This window comes from Sphaerodactylus townsendi, linkage group LG01 (genome assembly GCF_021028975.2).
Source record: "Sphaerodactylus townsendi isolate TG3544 linkage group LG01, MPM_Stown_v2.3, whole genome shotgun sequence".
NCBI classification, from domain to species: domain Eukaryota; kingdom Metazoa; phylum Chordata; class Lepidosauria; order Squamata; family Sphaerodactylidae; genus Sphaerodactylus; species Sphaerodactylus townsendi.
Window position 1 is genome coordinate 182734509 of NC_059425.1, and position 19892 is coordinate 182754400.

General features: G+C 52.0%; 1 protein-coding gene across 2 annotated transcripts in view; it reads right to left on the reverse strand.

Annotated features, from left to right (window-relative positions):
* ESF1 (ESF1 nucleolar pre-rRNA processing protein homolog) overlaps window positions 1-19194 on the reverse strand; it is a 97167-nt gene extending 77973 nt beyond the window's left edge. The window contains exons 1-2 of one of the 2 annotated variants that reach the window (XM_048501294.1): window positions 19114-19194; window positions 1425-2061 (exon numbers count right to left, since the gene is read on the reverse strand). In XM_048501294.1, coding sequence (XP_048357251.1) covers window positions 1425-2037 — 613 coding nt within the window. In that variant the 5' untranslated portion in view covers window positions 2038-2061; window positions 19114-19194. Of the gene's footprint in view, window positions 1-1424; window positions 2068-19113 lie in introns of both variants that reach the window. The other variant, XM_048501284.1, reaches the window with a different exon arrangement.
* Window positions 19195-19892: the final 698 nt, after the last annotated feature.

A 19892-nucleotide genomic window follows, 5' to 3' on the forward strand; every position in this document is an offset into this window, starting at 1 on the left:
TCGGATACTCCTTGGAGGTCACCCATCCAAATACTTGCCAGGGTGGATCCCGCTTTGCTTCTGAGATCTGATGAGATCAGGCAAGTCTGAGCAGGCTATCTTGGTCAGGACGTGCGTATGTCTGTGGGCATGCACAGGCACACACATTCAGTATCAGGTCACAGCGGACTTATGGTGACCCCAAAGAGCTTACTAATTGAAAATTTAGATGGGTCTCTCAGTCTCAGGATTTCAGCATTTTGAGAAAACCGTCAAAATCGAACGGCTTTCAAACTGCTTTCTGCAATATCCAGCGATGCTGATGAGTAAGACTTTCCAAATGTGGGTCTCGGGTGGCATGATTTCTTTAATGCCAAGTTAAGGGCTTTACACAAACACAGAACTTCAAACAACAACTGGATCCAAGAGTAGAGACTGTAAGAAAGGCAGGCAGTGTAACAACAGTACCTGAAGAGTACCTGGGGACTTTTTCTTGGGACTCTACAAGCAGCGCAGGAAGAGCAGAGCAAGGAGGGGAGCAACATCCCCCACCCTCCCCCACCTCGTTAGCAGCTCAGTCAGCATTTCCTTCCCACCTCTGGGCCTCTGGGAGAAGCAGTGGTGTAGTGGTTAAAAGCAAGTGCATTCTAATCTGGAGGAACCGGGTTTGATTCCCAGCTCTGCCGCCTGAGCTGTGGAGGCTTATCTGGGGAATTCAGATTAGTCTGTACACTCCCACACACGCCAGCTGGGTGACCTTGGGCTAGTCACAGCTTCTCGGAGCTCTCTCAGCCCCACCCACCTCACAGGGCGTTTGTTGTGAGGGGGGAAGGGCAAGGAGATTGTAAGCCCCTTTGAGTCTCCTACAGGAGAGAAAGGGGGGATATAAATCCAAACTCTTCTTTGTCTTCCCATACTGTCTTTGTCACAAATCAAATTAACCCTCTTGATCAAAACAGAGGCTCATTCCGCACATGCAGAATAATGCACTTTCAGACTGCTTTCAGTGCTCTTTGTAGCTGTGCGGAATAGCAAAATCCACTTGCAAACAGTTGTGAAAGTGGTTTGAAAACGCATTATTTTGCGTGTGCGGAAAGAGCCAGAGAGATGGTATGGCATAGCATTCAGAGTATTTCACTATGACCAGCAACCCTTATGTTCAGTTTTGTGTTCAGCTATAAAACTCATGGGCTAGTAACTCCCTCAGCTTACTCTTTCACAGGGCCTCGTGAGCAAGAAATGTAAGCGAGGAGAACCCTGCATGCCGCCCTAAAATGTGAATTCACATGTAGAAGCCTCGTTGAAGCACAGAACAGACCGTTCATTACTGCTGAAACCTTAAACTTCCTTGTAAGTAAATTCCACTGAAATAAATAAAATTTACTTCCAAGGAAAAGCAGTAAGGGCCCAGGTCCCAGAAAAAGGATTAACTTCATTCAACCAACCTAATGCAATTCTCTGAGGTTCTAAATATCTTTCACCGCTGCGATCTTCTGTTGCTCCAGTAGAGTCTTTTACAAACTTCTGCGAAGTTCTCTGAGGTAATCCTGTGTTCTCTGCAGAAATTCCTCTTTGCTTTTTTGGTACAAGTTCCTTTTTATCCTGCGGCAATTTAGCGGCATTTGTTTCTTTCCGATTCTTTTGGGGCTTGAGGAATGTCCTTTTCTGACCTTTTTTTGCGGAAACGGATTCTGAAACTGACACGTCATTTATCACTTTGTTTTCCTCTTGCGGGTTCTTATCGCTGGACTCCCCAAAGTCACCTTCTCCTTTAGGTTTTGCCTTTTTTCCCTTCGTTTTCTTCTCGTCCTCCGAGAGATCCGAATCTGAATCAGAAAGGGCGTAAAAGCGTTTCATATCTTCTGTGGAGCTGCGATGAATGGGTCGCCCTCGCTTGTCCACAGTATATTTCAGCTTGAATTTCTTGTCATGAAACATGGCTTGAAACCTTTTGTCGATTTTGACCTTGCGGTCTTTTTCCGGCATTTCCCAAAAACGCGGGTCTTTGTTAACACGGGTGAACCGCTGGTCGTTAATAACCTCCTTCTTCGACGACATCTTGATGCTTTTTAAAGATCCAAGCTTGAATTACAGAGGGAAGAAAAAGGAAGATTAAATTGATAAAGTGTCTACATCACATGAAAAGAACAACAGCTCCTTGTAAAATTACAGAGGTAGTTCTAGTAAAATAGCAAAGTATCATTAAGCAGTATAATAATTTCACGTTACTGTAACGGGTCTGTGTGTCTGTGCGTACGTACGCACAAGCACGCAAATGATCCACTCCAAAGTATATGGCATGATCTGGGCACATAGAATGGTTTCTGCATAATATTCCCCACTCCTGAGCCCTCCGGGGGAGGGCGGTATATAATTAATTAATTAATTATATAATTAATAACAATAACAATAATAATAATCTTGTCATCAGCAATTCCTTTATGCTAAACTGCAACTTGGTTCTTGTAGTCATCCCCGCAGGGTCGTCGCTAAGGAATAGGCGAGACGCGAAGGAGGTTCCATCTGGTGGAGAGCGTCAGCAACAGGAAGCGCGGGATTTCGTGATCCTGACAACTCTGCCCTGTGCTGGTCTCTGGCACCTTTTATTAGGGTTTCATTGTGGGCTCAAAGGAGGTGGGTAGGGAGATGAGCTGAGACCGGGAGAGACTGGGAGATCATCATGTGATGCATGATCTCACCTGGCTGCATGGAGAGAGGAGCTGCATGCCTGAGCCCAATCCTCACCTGGGGGGCAAGACCATTGTCCCTGCCCGTGACTGGAGCCAGACAGTCTACAATCCGTGACTCATAGGGGATGTGAGGAGTGGGGTGCGGTGACCAGAAGGTCAGAGGGTCCCCTGGTGTGCTGCCAACGCTCTACCACGGGTGCTGCTGGGTCAGCGTGCATTACTACATCTCCTCCTTTACATTTTAGAAGGGAGGCCAAAATGCTGAGGGATGCATTTAGGGGACGTTGTCCCCCGCTGTTTGGTCGAGTTGGACCGAAGCTGCTTGTGCAACGTCAGAACTTAAGGGCAGGAAAGTCGAGGGCTTTACACACGCTACAGGCAATACAGGGATACACATTGAACAAAACAAGACCCGGACGATGGGGCATACAATCAAACCAATGCAGAGCTGTACGATAGCACTCAACCATCCTCCCGCAGCCAGCTCCAGAGGGCTGACCACCAATGGGGCAATACATCGATTTCAGATTGGATACAACTTCTTGCAACTCACGACTTTCCTATGAATCAACTGGGAATTATCAGAGAGATTAAAGCAACACATATTATGTACATTCTCACAACCCCAGGATGCAATAACAACAAATAATCAATGGCGCACGATTATCTAAAGTCGCTTGACGAAGTTCCTGCTGCCTCGGAGGCCAGGGCATCCAGGAGCAATGGAGGTGGAGTTGATGGACTTCGCAGGGCACAGGCCAGCCGCCAATAGTCTTGGTGTTACAGGAAACAAGTCCGGGACTCCCACAAGGGAAGCTGGCGAGGGAAACACACACCGCCTTGGCTAGAGTCACTGCCGCCCGCAAGGGGTCGAGGGAAGGGCTGGACAGGAGCTGTGCTTGGGCTCCGGGTGAAGCCTGAGGCAGAACGGTGAGGCGGTAGCAGAGAGTTCCGCAGACACAGGCGGAAATGCAGCAACAACAAATAACATAACTTCTAAAAATTAAGGCATGCACAACTTCAGCAATAGTTGGTTCATGCAAGCAATAAAACATGGCTAAACGATACACAGGCTGGATGATGTATCGGAAGGAAGGCAAACCCGTGGTTGCATAATTGTCCAATGCATGGCTCTTGCTGTTTGACTACCAAAGCTACAGAGCCGCATGGCGTTAGAGTCCATGGATTTCTCAAGAGCTTAGGGAGAGCTACTGATAGTCTTTAGCATTGCAGGTTCAGTGATTCTCAACGAAAGCAAGGTTGTGAGAGAAGCGCGGTTCCAACAATATTCAAGCGGCTGAGAACAGCGGAGAGTTCCAAGGGGTTAACCTATCAGGGAAATCGTCCCTGGCTGCAACTCCTGCTTCAGCCAGGGGAAACGGCAGGAGAGGGAGAGAGAATAGCTAATTGTAGATGAGGAGCAGCAACATCTGCATCAACTCCTCTCCTGAGCCACAGCTGGCCCAGGCTGCCGTCACCCCCCAGGGGGTGAACGCAGCGGGGCTGTGGGGATCCCTGTGGGAAGAATGTGGGTGTGCTGGCTCCAGAGAGATCCCTCCCACCATCTCGGCCCAGGCTGGGGGCACCTGTCGGGACCCCTCCTCGACAGAGGCTGCTGGAGTTGGATCACTTCCAGGGAGCCAGCCCACCCATTTCGGGATGGGGCTGGCCTGGCATGGCCGAGGCGGCTGGACTCCTGTATGGAAGAGAAAAAAACAAGCAACGCTTTTCCCCAGGGGCTCTATGCGCTATGGCAGGGTTAGTAGATGACAATAGAGGACCTGAGCCCTGAGTGGGGGGGGGGGGGGGCCGAAATATAAATTTTGGAATGATTGATGAGAGAACGATACTTTGGATATGGTCTGCTGGATGAGACCTTCGATTGGAGTGCGATAGGGGGATAGGGGGGGACTCATCCCCCCTTCTTTCTCGCTTGTTTTGGCCAAGAAGCTGTTCGTTAAAGGGCTTATAGTTGGCCCCATTCCCACAAATCGACAATTTGCAAACATCTCAAGGCGCGTTAAGAGATACAAGGCGAGGAATTGCCCAAGGCTTAGGAGAAGGGAGAGGTCATATCCAGGTTTGATGTTTGTAAAACAATCCCAATCACCGGGCCTAAGGTGTGGGTTTTTTTGCAAAGCAACTTCAAACAATTCACAATTATAAGTCATATCGTAATACAGCATCTATAGGAAAGATGTAGAGAAGATGCAAAGAAAAAACAGTTCCCTAGTTTGAGGTTTTGATCACAGGGAGCAAATTGAGAGGGGCTTGTAAAACCCTTTATCAGATCCTGGATCTAGAGGTGGGGAAAAGCTGCCAGCCCATTAGGAAAGAAGAGGAGGGTGTGCAAAGAAAGGAAGGCTGGGGGGAAGGGTTTGGAAGTCAGCTCTACCTTCCCTCCTGTAAGGGGACTTTGGCCGGGTTTGAGCTCATTTCCCTACCTTCACAGCGTGAGGCTGTGTAAGATAGGTGTGGGCTGAGAGACCCCCCTTGGCACTGCCTTCGTAACTTAGCCAGGGAGCTTACAGCAGAGAAATGTGGGAGCATGGGAAAATGATTTTGGCTTCTATATAAATCCTTATGCCTACGCCAATGTGGGCAGTGTAGGCTCAGATGGATCGAAGGGAAAAGGTTCTCAAGGAAAGGTTTGAAGAAGAGTTTTTGAGGGTTTAAACTAAGATGGAGGCGGCCCCATGAAGCAGCGAGTCCCATCGGCCTCCTGGGAGCGCATGCGAACGTCGAAGCCAAGGCCCTGTGTAGTCAATCTTACGTGGTCAAAGCGCCAGTGTAAGAACGTAGACGAGACGCCGGAGATAGCAACATCTCCGGGTGGAGATCGCCAGTAGCTGGGAGTCTGAGGTCCGTGGTTCCTAAGCGAAGCCCCCCCCGCGGCTGGCTGGTCTTCTGGCACCTTTTATTGTTATTCCCATCGGGGCGCAGGGAGGGAGTGACCGGGGAGTCTCGGGAGAGCCGGGAGGGCGGGAGGAGTCGGGAGATCATCATGCGTGTATTGATGATGTCACCTGGCTACTGCAAGGAGAGGAGCGTAAGCGCCTGAGGCCCTAATCCCTCACCTGGGGAGCGTACAATTCACCGTCCCCGTGACTGAGCTGCATTGTGTCATAAGCGACCCGTGGACTCATAGGGGATGAGGTAAGAATGGGGCGCGGGTGGGCGACCAGGAGGTCAGAGAGGTCGTCCGCGGCTGCCTCAACGTTTCTACCACGGTGCTGCTGGGTCAGCAGTGCATTACTACATCTCCTCCTTTTTTACATTTTAGAAGGGGACCAATGCTAAGTGGGAATTGTGATTTAAAAGGCGGGACGCTGGTCTCCTCCGCTCGCCTTGGTCAAGCTTGACCGAAGCTGCTTGTGTAACGATTAGAACTTGGTTGGCGGGTAAGGGAAATTCGAGGGGCTTCTTACACACGCTACAGGCAATATTAGACACACATTGAAATCCAAACAAGATCCGATAACGAGGGCACAATAACTAAACCAATGCAGAGCTGCACAATAGCACTCAACCATCCCTCCCCGGCAGCCAGCTCCAGAGGGCTGACCACCAATGGGGCAAAACATCATACTTCAGATTAGATACAACTTCTTGCAGCCTCACGTGATTTCACTTATGAATCAATTGGGAATTATCAGGAAAGATTAAAACAACACATATTATGTACATTCCTCGGGCCAACCTTGGTGTGATGTAATAACAACACAAGGTAATCAATAGCTGCACGATTGTTCAGGGTCATGGATCGAAAAGCCCTGCTGCCTCGGAGGCCAGAGCATCCAGAGCAATGGAGGTAGGGGTTGATGGATCGCTCAGAGCGATGGCACAGGCCAGCCGGCCAATAGTCTTAGCATTCAGGCAGAAGCGAAGTCCGGGACTCCCACTAGGAAGCTATGCCCGAGGGAGACGGTCCCCGGCTTCGAGAGAGGCTGACCGCGTGGCCGCCGATGGACAGGAGGGGTCGAGAAAGGCAGAGCCGGAGCCGGGCGGCTGCCGGGCGGCCCGGCCCCCCGGGTGTGGGAGCCTGGGGTAGGACGATGGTGAGGCGACCACTGGAGGCAAACAAAGAGTTCCGGCAGAGAGTCGGGCGGGAATGTAATTAAACGCCTTCTCCCCCCCAGAGGTCCAGGGAACCAGCCCCTGGGGAGCAGGTATGTTTCCAACCACGGGGGGGAATGTCACTCCCATGTGTGTGCAGTTCCACCTGGCCGAGCCGGATGAATGGGCCCGGTCGGTTCCTCGCTTGGTCAATTTCGGCGCCGGTGATGGCGGGCGCAGGTGTTAGATTCGTGGTTAGCTTAAGACAGTCTTGGTGGACAAGTGAGAGAGCGCCAGCCGAGGGTTTGGACGACGTGGGTCCCCAGTCGAGGCGCCATAGAGTACCCTGATGGATGAAGGCATTCATGAAGGGGCTTTAGCCCAGACTCCGCTAGGAAGTCTCCGGCTTTGCCGGTAGACGGGAGCAGGCAGGGAGCTTAGCAGGCTCCTCGGACTCCTGTGGTACCGGCCCAGGCAGAAAGATGAGACGCTGGCAGCTGCAGCAAACCTGCTCCCAGATGTTGGTCTGGTGAAATGGTTGTGGGGTGGGCCGATAGCCACTGTGGCAGGAGGCATGCAGAGCAGGCAAGGATGGTGGTGGCCGCCGAAGTTAGGCGGTGATGATCGCAAAGAGAGCCGCACAGAGGTTCTCGGTGTAAGCTCCGGGGGGTGGTCTTGGCTGGTGAAAGCAGCTCTGGAGGAGCTTGGTTGGTGGTCAGCCTTGGACGCCTCCCCAAAGGTCATTCCGGGTCTTCGGGCTTGGCGACGGGCGTTCCTGTTGAGACCTGGCTGGGGCGGGATCGCTTTAGAGAAGATGTGTCTCCATCTCCGATGGGGTTGGTTTCCTTCTGGCGCCATCTCCATACCGGTTGGCCCTGTCATGGCTTAATCGGAGTCCTACAGGGACCTGTAGGAAGAGGGGACTCGAAACATCACCCCTTTCCCCAGGTTATGGGGGGGGGGGCGAAATGGTCCCGCCCAGGCTCTGGGCCCTAGAGCCGGCATGGCGGGAGATCAGGATGCGGTTTTTTGTTTGAGTTGGGGTTTAGAGTATTTAGTGAGCTTCTAATATAAGAAGGCTTGTTTTGGCAGCCTGTGAAGGTTGCTTTTAATGCAATCCTCCTGAGGGCAGCCCACTCCTCTCTTCTTTAATTGTTTGACAGGGGAGTGGCAGGAGGTAGGGCTACCCTGGTGGGAATCTGGCTTCAGAGCTGCCATCAGGGTGCTGCAAAGCTGGTGGAGTCCCAGCCTCGAGGGGAAGGTCCTGGGGGATTGTGGGTATGCATGCTTAATCAGCAACACAAAGAGGGGGCTTTTAGGCGCCTTTTTTTGGGGATAGGTGCATCGAGGAGAATGATACAAATCCAGGCGTTAGAGGGCGAATTTCGCACACAAACAAAAAAAAGGGGTTTCTTTGCAAGGGAGTTGCACTTACCGCGTGTACCTTGGTGGCTGACCCAGGGAAGCTTTGGATGGTGCTAAAGTTTTGTGATCTAATTATCTTGGGGAATTGCCGCTTCGCCCAGACCGGGCTCTGCTTAAGGGCGAGTTTCCCGCTAAGTTTCCGGCCTTTAACGTGGTATTGATAAAGTTGCTGTAGGCCACAGTTTCTCATAACCCAAACAGGTTTGGGTATTGAGCATAATGGTATGGCAGCCCCTTTAACCTGCCTGCTGGGGCTATCCTGGCAGTGCTGCGGTATCAGGATCGGGCCCCAGATTTTAATCCAGGGAGGGCCAGTCAGCCAATTGGCCCTCCCGCCTCTACTGGTCGAAAACAGAAGGAGAAGAGGAGGGGAGAGGGAAACAGTTTTCATCTGCCGGAAATTAGAAAGTAATTTTCGGAAGGCACGACAGATCAATGATCTGTGACGGCTTTACCCATCCCAGACCAAAGTCGCTTTTGACCTGGACTCCATGAGGTCCCTTCCCCAGAGATTGACATGGATGTCTAAAGCGCATGGGGCATGGACTGTGAGCTGCCGCTCGAAGTCCTGGGCTGTTGTTGACACGTGAGCTGGCGGATGCTCTGCCTCGGCTGTGGTTTGTTCCCCCCCCACCCCCCAGATGTGCGGAAGTAGGTGCCTCGGTCGGCCGCACTGGTCGGGCCACTTTCGGCTGCTCCTGATAGACGGTAACATCAGCGCCACCGGTGTCCACCAGGCCCCTTGGAACATACATCCCTTCTATGGCGAAGCTCCAGGTATGGGGCGGGAAGCTCCCTGATAGGAAGCGCCTCCACGCGGGCATGCACGGTGGTGTAGGCTCGCTTCATGTTGGCTGCTGGGGCTTGCTAGCCTTTTATTGGGTCGGGCAGCAGGCAGCGCATGGGGCAAGAAGAATCAACTGAGCGCAGCTGGCTCCAGGCATAAACTCCTGTGGATGGGATGTTTGTCCAGACTTGGAGATGGATGGGTCACTTGGTGCGTGAGTCGATCACTCCGGGACGCATGAACAGTCCCTGTTCGAAGCGGTAGAGGCTCTTTGGGCAGCACTCCAGCCCAATGGTCCCGGTAGGGATGGGCCGTTCGGCCATACTGGGTTGGGGCGACAAGAACCTGCTCGGGGAATCCTTAAGGAGATGGGCTATGCATCTTGGCGAAATGGTGATGCCACGAGGGGGGGGGGGTGGCTTTGGCAGGGGCCTTGGTGTTTTGGGTCTGCTCTTTGGCATTCTCCTCCTGGTCCTGGGCTGGGAGACGCTGGCAGTGGGAGTTTCCAGACGGGCAGTCGCTTTCTCCAGTGGAAGCCTTTCTGGCATCATTTGGGCACCGGTTTTAGGTGGCCTCCTCCTCCTGGGAGGACCCTCCTTCCCATCGGGTTGTAAGGCTCCCCACCGGGTTGCCTTACACTCCCTTCGAAGTGTCCGGTCTGCGCGCAGTTAAAAGCAGTCATCCTGAGGCTGCCTCCGCCGGGTGGAGAGTGCTGGTGGCGGAGGAGGCTAGCTTTGGTGGTGCGGAGTGGATCCGCCGAGCGTCCTGGCAAGCCTTTAAGCATGTCGGCCAGTTCAGGGATTTTTGCCCAGGCCCGCGGATTGCCCTCCAAGCACTCCGACTGGAGGCGTTCTCTCTTTTCTGCGAGGGCGCATGAGGGAGCTCTCGCTTTGGGCCTCTTCGCCATCTACCTGCCTCTCTTGAGCGCCCCTGGAGCCTGTTCTACAAACTCGGCATAGGGCCTCTTAGGGGTTTCGGCCGGATGGTGGAGAACTTCTGCTGGTTGGCCGGCGGCATTAGGGGACTTTGATAAATGCCTTATAACGCACTCCAGAGGCGCACCGTAAGGGTGGCCTCAGGCAGGACAATCTGATCAGTTGGGGTTGGCCCGAAAAGCATCAAAACCGCAGTTGAGCGGGTGTGTAGGTCACCGGAGGCGGCTCCTGCTGATGCATTGCCATGGCTGAACCAGCTTCCCAGATCATCTAAATTGTGCAGGGCTCCAGGAGCATGCGAAAAGGTGGTTTTCTCCAGCGTCCGGAACCATTAGGTGATTCCTCATGATTGCCTCCAGGCATGCCTCTAATGTAGGGGCTAGTGATTCCTTACACGCCTCGCGTAATCGCTTTGGCGGAGCTTCCAGTGAGGATGTTATAGTTGTAAAGCGCTGTAATTTGTATTAACCCTCACGAATGACGCTTCAGTACCCTCCCCCCCCCGGTATCTGTGGAAATGGACGGAGGCGCTGACAATGCAAGAATATCGGGCATCGCCTTCCGCCAGGAGTTTCTTTCCTTCTGCAGATCGTGGCTATCAATACCGCTCTGGGCGAGAGTTTCGAAACCCGCGCCATTACGCGGGCGCTGACCGGGAGGTCACAGTGGCTTCGGAAAATGAAGGCGGAGCAAAGGGTAGAGGCTGAGCCAGCTGGGAGGAAGTTTGAAACCGGGTGAAGGGAGCAAGGGGGGGGCAGAGAAGGAGCGACAGGCGGCCCACCGAAGTGGATAGAGAAAATCTCGGGAGTTGAAATTGAAGGTGAAAAGATCAAAGGAGGGCGGCCTGCTGGGCAAAGGGAGCCATAGGGTCTGCAGGCTGATGGCTACAAAACATTGTCTCCATCGCCAGTAGCTTAGCCGGCATCGGCGCGAGGTCGCGCGTAAGAGTCGCCTCTGACAAGCCTTCCCAGTCCTTAAGATTCAACGTCCCCTCTGGGTACCATGGACACTGAGCTTCAATCTCCTCCAACCACCTTGGCGCAGCTCCTTCTCTTACCGGGACTCTGCCGCATTTCTCGCTAAGCAGCTTTCAGTTCGCTTCAACGCGTGCTTGTCATAAGCCCTGCTTCTTTGCAAGCTCCCCATACTCACCGTGTCTGGCCGATGAGACGAGAGTGTCCTAGGATCAGCATCTCTGGATGCGCGCTCGATCCAGAGGAGCAGGGCGATAACAAACGGGTGGTCCCTGGATGCGCCATCCAGCTGGACTTCGTACCGCTGCCCTTCCCAGGCGACGGTGAGCTTAGGGTGGAGGTTCGGGAGGGATTCCCCGGTTTCGGCACTAGCCAGGAGTAGAGTCACCCACGCTGGCAGCGTAAAGAAACGACGAGACGCTGAGATAACATCTGGTGGAGATCGCCAGCAGCGGGAGACCCGGAGTGCAATCCTGTTCCTAAGCGAAGTCTCCCGTGATGCCGGGTTCCTGGCACCTTTTATTGTTATTCTATCGGGGCGTAGGGAGGGAGGACCCGGGGAGTTCCGAGAGCGGGAGGGCGTGGGAGGTCGGGAGATCATCATGTGATGCATGATCTCACCTGGCTACGCGATCTTGCGAGAGGAAGGCCGTGGCTGCCTGAGCCTAATCCCTCACCTGGGGGCAAGACCATTGTCCCCTGGGCGCTCGCGATTGAGCCAGACAGTCTGGGCGACCCGCGGACTCATAGGGGATGAGGTAGGGGGTGCGGTGCGACCAGAAGGGCCGTGAGGGTCCGCTGAAAACGTCCCCAACGTTCTACTACGGTGCTGCTGGGTCAGCAGTGCATTACTACATCTGCCTCCTCTTACTTGCCTTGGAACCCCCTTGCTAGGATCACCATAAATCAGCTATGACTTGATGGCACATACATACATACATACATACATACATACATACATACATACATACATACATACATAAGGATTGCATATAGTAACACCACCAATCACAAACTAGACCCTCCCACCCCCTTCATGATGTCACTGCACAAAATAGAGTAATGATCTCATGCAACCTTCAAGGAAGCAGTTCTCTCCTGGATGCCTTTGGCTGACCACTAGTGGGCTGCTGGACTGGATGGACCTTTGGTTTCTTCTAAATGCTCTGACTCCCCTCATGGCAACCTAGGGAGCATGCACGAAGGCGCCCTGTGCCGAGTCAATCTACGTGGTCAGCGAAGAACGGTGACGAGACGAGGCCGTGGAATAACATCTGGTGGAGACGCCAGTAGCCGGGGGAGCCCGAGGAGGTCCGTGGTTCCCAGCTTAGCCCCCCCGCGTGCTGGTTCCTGGCACCTTTTATTAGCTATTCTATGCGGGGCGCAGAGGGAGGACCGGGGAGTTCCGAGAGCGGGAGGCCCGGGGAGGTCGGGAGATCATCATGGGATGATGCATGTCACCTGGCTACGTCATGGAGAGAGGAGCCGTAAAGCTGCCTGGGTTTTAATCCTCACCTGGGGCAAGACCATTGTCCCTGCGCCCGGTGACTGAGCCAGACAGCCTGCTATGACCCGTGGACTCATAGGGGATATGAGGAGTGGGGTGCTGGTGCGACTAGAAGGTCGTGAGGGTCCGCTACATGCCCAACGTTTCTACCACGGTGCTGCAAGAGTCAGCTTGGTGCACACACAGTCCTGTTTAAGGCTGATGCTGTAATGGGTGAAGCCTTCCTCAAGGCATTGGCACACATAATCAAAAGGAGAGACTTTAATTGAAGCACAAGAGCATAGCTTAGGAAGCAACGGACAAATCCCTCTGATGAAGGGGAAAATTTTAGGGTCTCTCTTGAAAGGGGTAAAGACATACAGAGCATATATATAGGCATACAGAGCCACAAGATAAAAGTAATGAGGAGGATTGGTAACTCTGATTTGAGATCTTGCTCTCTCTGAGGTATTGACGATTTTGCTGCCACTGCAGGGCTTTGAGCTTTAGAAGGCTTTGCACAGGCTCAGAGGCTACTTAGATCTGATTTGATCCCACAGCCGCTTCAGTAGTTCAGTGATTGTGGACTCTGCAGAGATTTTGAAATCGCGCCACCTGTGGCACTGGCTACGGAGGTACATGGTGACTTTGGAAACAGAAGAGGGGCTAGCCAGAGCAGGAAGTATAGACGTAGAGGGGAGCAGCAATCCAGATTTAAGATTAGCTGAACTTGCAGATTAGACCTCGAAAGTGAGAGCATAGAGGCAGGGTGTTCAGATGAATCCTGGCAGTTTCTGCATGGGATGTTTGTCCATACCTGGATGGTGGATTGGCTCCCCTGGTGGCTGGAGTCGGCGACCCTGGGATGATGAACAACCCCTGTTCAGCGGGCGGGAAGCTTTTGGCAAGACCAGCCCTAATGGTCTCCTCGTGGGGATGTGGGATCACTATACCTGAGCTGGAGCAGCCGGGCGATCTCGCGGGGAGCCCGGGAAGGGTTTGAGGTGTGGGCCTCGGTTCCGGCTGGGGAGATGTCTGCGCGGACTGCCTCCCAGCAGGTTTTGGGGAGCACCCGTCCAGGGACCTCCCGGGGAGTCTTAGCCTCGCCTCTGGGGAGACCCTCCTCGCTCGGGCTGTAAGTCCTTCAGCTGGCAGTCTACAGTCCCACGGAGGTGTCCTGGCTTGTTGCAATTGAAACACTTGTCTCCGGGGGGGGCTGTCTCAGGGCAATGGAGAGGGCTGCAGCTAAGAAGAGCTGGCTTGATGGGCTAAAGACCCGATAAACCTGGCAAGCTTTGGAGCATGTCGCCAAATTCAGGAGGTTCCTACCCAAGCCTGTGACTGCTTTCGCGGCACTCAGCTGAGTGCGTTCTCTTTGGCGAGGGCGCTTTAAGGAGTCTTCGCCCTGGGCCTCCCTCGCGTCAACCTGCCTTTTGAGAGCTTCCTGGAGCCTGTCTACAAACTTCGGCATAGGGCTCTGGGGATTTTTGCCGGATGGTGGAGAAACTCTGGCTTGGCTGGCCGGCATTGGGAACCTGATAAACGCGCTTTGTAGCGCACTCAGAGGCTGCACCGTAAGGGTGGCCCCAGGCAGGACAATCTGATCATGGGGTTGGTGCAGAAGGCATCCCGAAGCCGAAAAGCTGCGCTGTGGCGCGTGTAAGCGCCTATGCGGTCAGTTCTGTTGAAGCACTGCTGGCGGAACTTCGCTTCCCAGATCACAAATTGTGCAGGGCTCTGTGAGCACAGCGAAAGGTGGTCTTCCAGTCAACCGGAACCATTAGGTGATTCCCCTCGCGATTGCCTCCAGCATGCCTCTCACGAGTAGGGCTAGTGGCTCTTTACGCCCCGCATCGCTTATGGAGCTTCCAGTGAGTGATGCCATAGTTTCAAGGGGCGGTACTTCGACAACCCACTTGAACAATGCCATCCCCTCGGTATCTGTGGATGAATGAGGGCGCAATACGCGAGAATATCGGCATCGCCTTCCGCCAGGGCTTCTTTCCTTTGCAGATCGCGGGCTACCACGCCTGGGCGTAGAGTTTTGAAACCCGCCAAGGCCATTATACGCGGCTGACGGAGGTGCGTGGCTTCGGAAAATGAAGGCGGCGAGCAGTAGAGTAGCGGCTGAGCCGCTGGAGAATTGTGAAATGGGCTTGGTATGAGCAGGGGCAAAAGGAGGACGAAGCGCCCAATTTAGCGGATAGAGAAAATCTCGGGTTGGAAATTGAAGGTGAAAGATCGAAGGAGGGGCGGCTCACGTAAGGGAGCCATAGGTCTGCAGGCTGATGGCTTACATAACATTGTCTCCACGCCAGTAGCAGTGACATCGTGGCGCCACAGGTTCTGTGCTAGAAGAGTCGCTCGATGTTTTCCCCAGTCCTTAAGGGATTCCAATGTCCCCCCTCTGGAATTTTACCATGGACATTGAGCTTCAATCTCCTCAACCAATTTTGGCGCAGCTCCTTCTCTTCACCGGGACTCCTGCCGCATTTCGCTAAGCAGCTTTCAGTTCGCCAACGCATGCTTGCCGCAAGCCCCGCTTTTTGCAAGCTCCCCATACTCACCGGGTGTTCCGGCCGGACGAGAGAGGTCCTAGGGCCGACGATGTCTCTGGGCTGCCGATCCAGAGGACGAGGCGACATCAAACGGGTGAGTCCCCTGGATCGCTCGATCCAGCCGGACTTCTCGGTATGTATCGCGCCCCTTCCCGAAGCGCACGTGAGCAGGGGTGGGAGGTTCTGAGATTCCGGTTTCGGCACTAGCTTGTAGTCATCCCGCGTGAGTCGCCGCTAAGGAATAGGCGCAGACGGGAGGGAGGTTCCATCTGGTGCAGGCGTCAGCAACAAGGAAGCGGGATCCCTTGCATCCTGACAACTCTGCCCTGTGCTGGTCTCTGGCACCTTTATTAGGAGGCCTCATTGTGGCGCTAAAAGGAGGTGCGGTAGGGAGATGAGCTGGGGAGACCCGGGAGACCTGGAGATCATCATAGCGATGCATGATCTCACCTGGCTCACGTCATGGAGAGGCGTAAAGCTGGTGCCTGGAGCCTCAATCCCTCACCTGGGGCAAGACCATTGTCCTCTGGCGCCTCGTGAAGCTGGAGCCAGACAGTTCATGACCCGTGACTCATAGGGGGATGAGGAGTGGGGGTGCGGTGCGACCAGAAGGCCGTAGGTCCGCTGGTGTGCCAACGTTCTACCACGGTGCTGCTGGGTCAGCGGTGCATTACTACAGTTCTTAAATATGGGTGGGGATCCCAGGCCTTTCTCTCACGGTGCAAGGGGACTGCTATTATGGACAGAATGTAAACAAACTCATTTATTTATTTGTTTATTTTATACCCCCGCTATTCTCCCCAAAGCGATTTACATCATTCTCCTCTCCTCCATTTTATCCTCACAACAACCTTGCAAGAGAGGATGGTTTGAAACTGATGACTGACCTAAGGTCATCTGATAATCTTCCATGGCAGAAGAGATTTTTGCAGGATTAGGACCAGCATTTTAACTGTGCAGTCCTAAACAAGCTTGCATCCTTCTAAGTCCCATTGATGTAAACAGGCTCAAAATGGTGTAACTCGCTGATAAAGTGACATTATCTCTTTGTTATACTAAACCCTAGCGTCTACGATGCCATCTATTCAAACATCTCCCCCTTTTCAAATCCTTAAAAAAGAGAGACAAATTCAAAGAGTTCGAGAGTTCATAGAGGAGTGACTTGAGACTCCAGATGATAAGAATTACACTTCCCATCAGCCCCTGCCAGCATGGCCAATTGGCCATGCTGGCAGGGGCTGATGGGAATTGTAGTCCATAACATCTGGAGTGCCAAAGGTTCGCCACCACTGGTCTATATAGTAAAGGGGATAGATAGGCTAACTATCACAGAGTTAGTTTCAGCTAGCTAGGTAGTCATGTTAAGTCTGGAATAGTGTAACAAGATTCAAGTCTAGTAGCAACTCAGATGCCAAAACAATTTGTTCAAGGCTTTTTTCCAGTTCAATACATTATTAATGACCTACAACCTATGATGCAAACCAATATTCCATGTTCAGACATTAGTCAAGCAGGACTGTGCCTGATTCTTCCCCTGTAGACAGCCCCCCCAATGCAAGCAAAACAATGTCTCATGGTAATGCAATAACTAATATGGGCTTAATGTGGACTAGGGTTGTAGGGAGTGAGTCCTTGGCAAAATTAGATGTTATGGATTCATAATTCTTATCATTCTGCCAACATGGCCAATTGGCCATGCTGGAAGGACCTGATGGGAATTGTAGTCCATAACATCTGGAGTGCCAAAGGTTCGCCACCACTGGTAGGCCTACAATAAACCAATATGCTAGCTTTGCCTCTAATATGAAAGGTAAGCCAGTGTAGTGTTGTAGTTAAGAGCAACAGACTCTAATCTGGACAACCAGGTTCAATTCCCCACTCCTCTGCATGAAGCCTGCTGGGTGACATATTATACAAGGCTTTCACGGGCAGAATCAACTGGCTGTTGTGGGTTTTCCAGGCTGTGTGGCTGTGGTGTGCTACCACAGCATGGCCACACAGCCCGGAAACCCACAACAGCCACCTGGTGTGGGTCAGTCACAGTTCTCTCAGAATTCTCTTCGTCCATGAGGAGACAGGCAATGGTAAACCACTTCTCAGCATCTCTTGCCTTGAAAACAATGTGGAGTTACCATAATTCAGCTGTGACTTGCCTGTACTTTACACACACATGTATGCATGTTGACAACACAATCACTGGATCTAACGCCAGCAGCGACACCATCTCAGGTGCATTCATTTGCGAATCTTCCAATATTATATATACTATTAAGAGTCAACCATGCCCTGCTATATCCCTATGCAAAAGTTTTAACTGAATTTTGAATAAGTGTTCAATCAATTGTTGCAATTTGAATATTGTTATGATTTTTCTTAGCGGGTTGTGTAAATCACTGTTCTGACTAATGTTATTTATAGGGTAGGGTGCACTGGATAGGAGCTTATGGAAAAAAGGCGGATAGGGGCCAGAAAATGTTTGGGAACCACAGCACTTAATGTTAGATCAGCCATTCTCAACCAGGGTTCAGTGGTACCCTAGGGTGCCATGAGCATGTCCAAGGGGTACTGCGGCAACACTACCGCCCCCCATCATTTTTGTGGTGTCTCCCACTGGCGCCAGCAAGGACATGGAGCTGGCCCATGGGGCAGGGCCTGCCACAAGGTCAGCAGCCACCCCCACCCCCAGTGCTACCCTTCACCCTGGGAGGGGAAGGTGGGGGTGTGGCAAGCAGGGGCAATGGGAGGGGAAGGTGGAGGGTGGCGGCAGGGGTACCGTGAGATATGAAGAGTGAGGTCAAGGGTACCCTGACCTCAAAAAGGTTGGGAAACACTGTGTTAGATGCATTTACTGATGCATTTCTGTTCCATACGGCTAGAGTACAGCGTCTCCGGTCACAATAAGTGCAGGGCGCTACCTTTGGCACCCTGCAGCAGTGAAACAAACAAAGAGATCCTAATGGAGCCATCATGCATCTGATGAAGGTAGTTATGTTTCACTGAAATTTATATTGCGGCAAATTCTATTAAGTCTCTAAGGAGCCCTGGACGCCTCTGTTACTTTGCTGCTACAGCTAACATGGCTGAGCATCGGGATATTTCTCACAGTGTAACCTTATTTGCTGCATCCACCCAAGCTTCTCTGGCAATAAATCTGTTAAAGTCTAAAACTCTGAGATCGAATCCACCTTACTGATGCACCTCAAGAAAGAAATGTGTTCATTGATAGTAGGGTACCCAATCTCTGCAATTATAACTGATCTGTAGACTACAGAAATCAATTCACCTAGATGAAATGGAGTTAGAAGCTGGACTCTATGGCATTATACCTTTCTGAAGTCCCTCCCCTCCTCAAGCGCCTCCCTTAAAATCTACAGGTATTTCCCAATCCTGAGCTGGAAACCCTGAGACTTGATTAGCTTCTATCCTAAAGGGAAATTGTTCCTATTATTCGCAGAACTGAGAAGCTGCAGATCCTCAAGTAGGCTTGCCAACCTCCAGCTGTGGACTGGAGATCTCCAAGAATTACAACTGATCTCCAGGCAACAGAAATCAGTTCCTGCAGAGAAAATGACAGCTCTGCAGGGTGGACTCTGTAGTTGAGCCCCTCCCCTCCTCAAACCTTGCCCAACTACCTAAACCTCTGGGAACTTCTCAACTCAGAAATTTCCCAACTCAGAAAGCCCTCCTAACTTTCGGTATACCGTGAAAAACTGAATTATTCAATTGGGCTTTTTTTGTGCAGGAATTTAGATCACATTGTAACAACAGAGCTCAGAAGGAATTAGAATAAAGGGTTAGGGACTGTAGACTATACCATCATGTGCTGTTAGTACTTTCTGTTGCTTAAGTAGGTTACTACTGGCTAGTTGATAACATGCTGTATTCATACTTTATGCTGTGCTTCACCCCGACTGGTTTCCAGATTTCTCCAAATCAAATCCTATTGTATTGCCCATTGGATATCTTGCTCCATCGATCAGATCCACTTATTCAGTGAGTCCCAGGAAGTAAGGCAGACTATAAATACCACAGATAGGCTGGCAACCCTAAGCGTCATCAGGCATACTCTCAAACGATAGAGCCAAGCCTGGCAGGGGCGAACGAAAACGTCACGTGTGAATGCTCAGCGGGGACAGAGCAGGAGCGCCGCGGAAGGAGCGGCCCGTCAGGAGACGGCGACGCTCGTTTTCAATCATAATAAATAAATAATAACAACCGCTCACCTTCAGTTCCTCGCAGCTGAGAAGCCGTACCCACGCGCGCCACGCCGCCTTCTCCCAACTTCCGAGCGCAGGGAGATGACGTTGTTTTCAGAGCACTTGCGGAGGAGGAACGACGGCGGCTCAAGAGGGACAAAAAGATTGGTGCGTTGGCTTAATACTGCCGGTTCCAGTGGGGCAGGCTAGTTTGGTTGCTGCATGTAAAGTGGCTTCGCTTCTCCCAGCCGGCGACTTCCGAGGCCCTGGAGCGCTGAAAGGTGGGGCGCTGCTGGGCCTTGCAGGGCCCTTGGGGTCTCTTCCAACTCTATGGGTGATTCCGCATGGGCCAAAAACAGCGGTGTGAAAACAGTATAAACCCTTTTAGACCATTTTAAACCCCTTTACACCATTTTCACACCGTTTTCACGCTGCTGTTTTTGGCCCATGCGGAATCAGCCTATGATTCTGTGCACATCCATATATATACATGTTTGTCTGTACATGGATACATATGTATGTATATATGGACAAATAATCTACATCATGTATATATGTGTGTATAGATACACATATGCATATATACACACACTTCTACCAGACCATGGCCACAGCCCGGAAAGCCCACAACAACCAACACACGTGTGTATGTGTGTACACATGTATCTATCTGGCTAATCTATAGATGTATGTACATTATGTGCATCCATGTATATGTGTGTGTGTGTGTGTGTGTGTACATGTAAATAAATGCTTGTGTACATCGATCGATAGAGGCACTCATTTGTTTGGCTCTTTAAAACAAC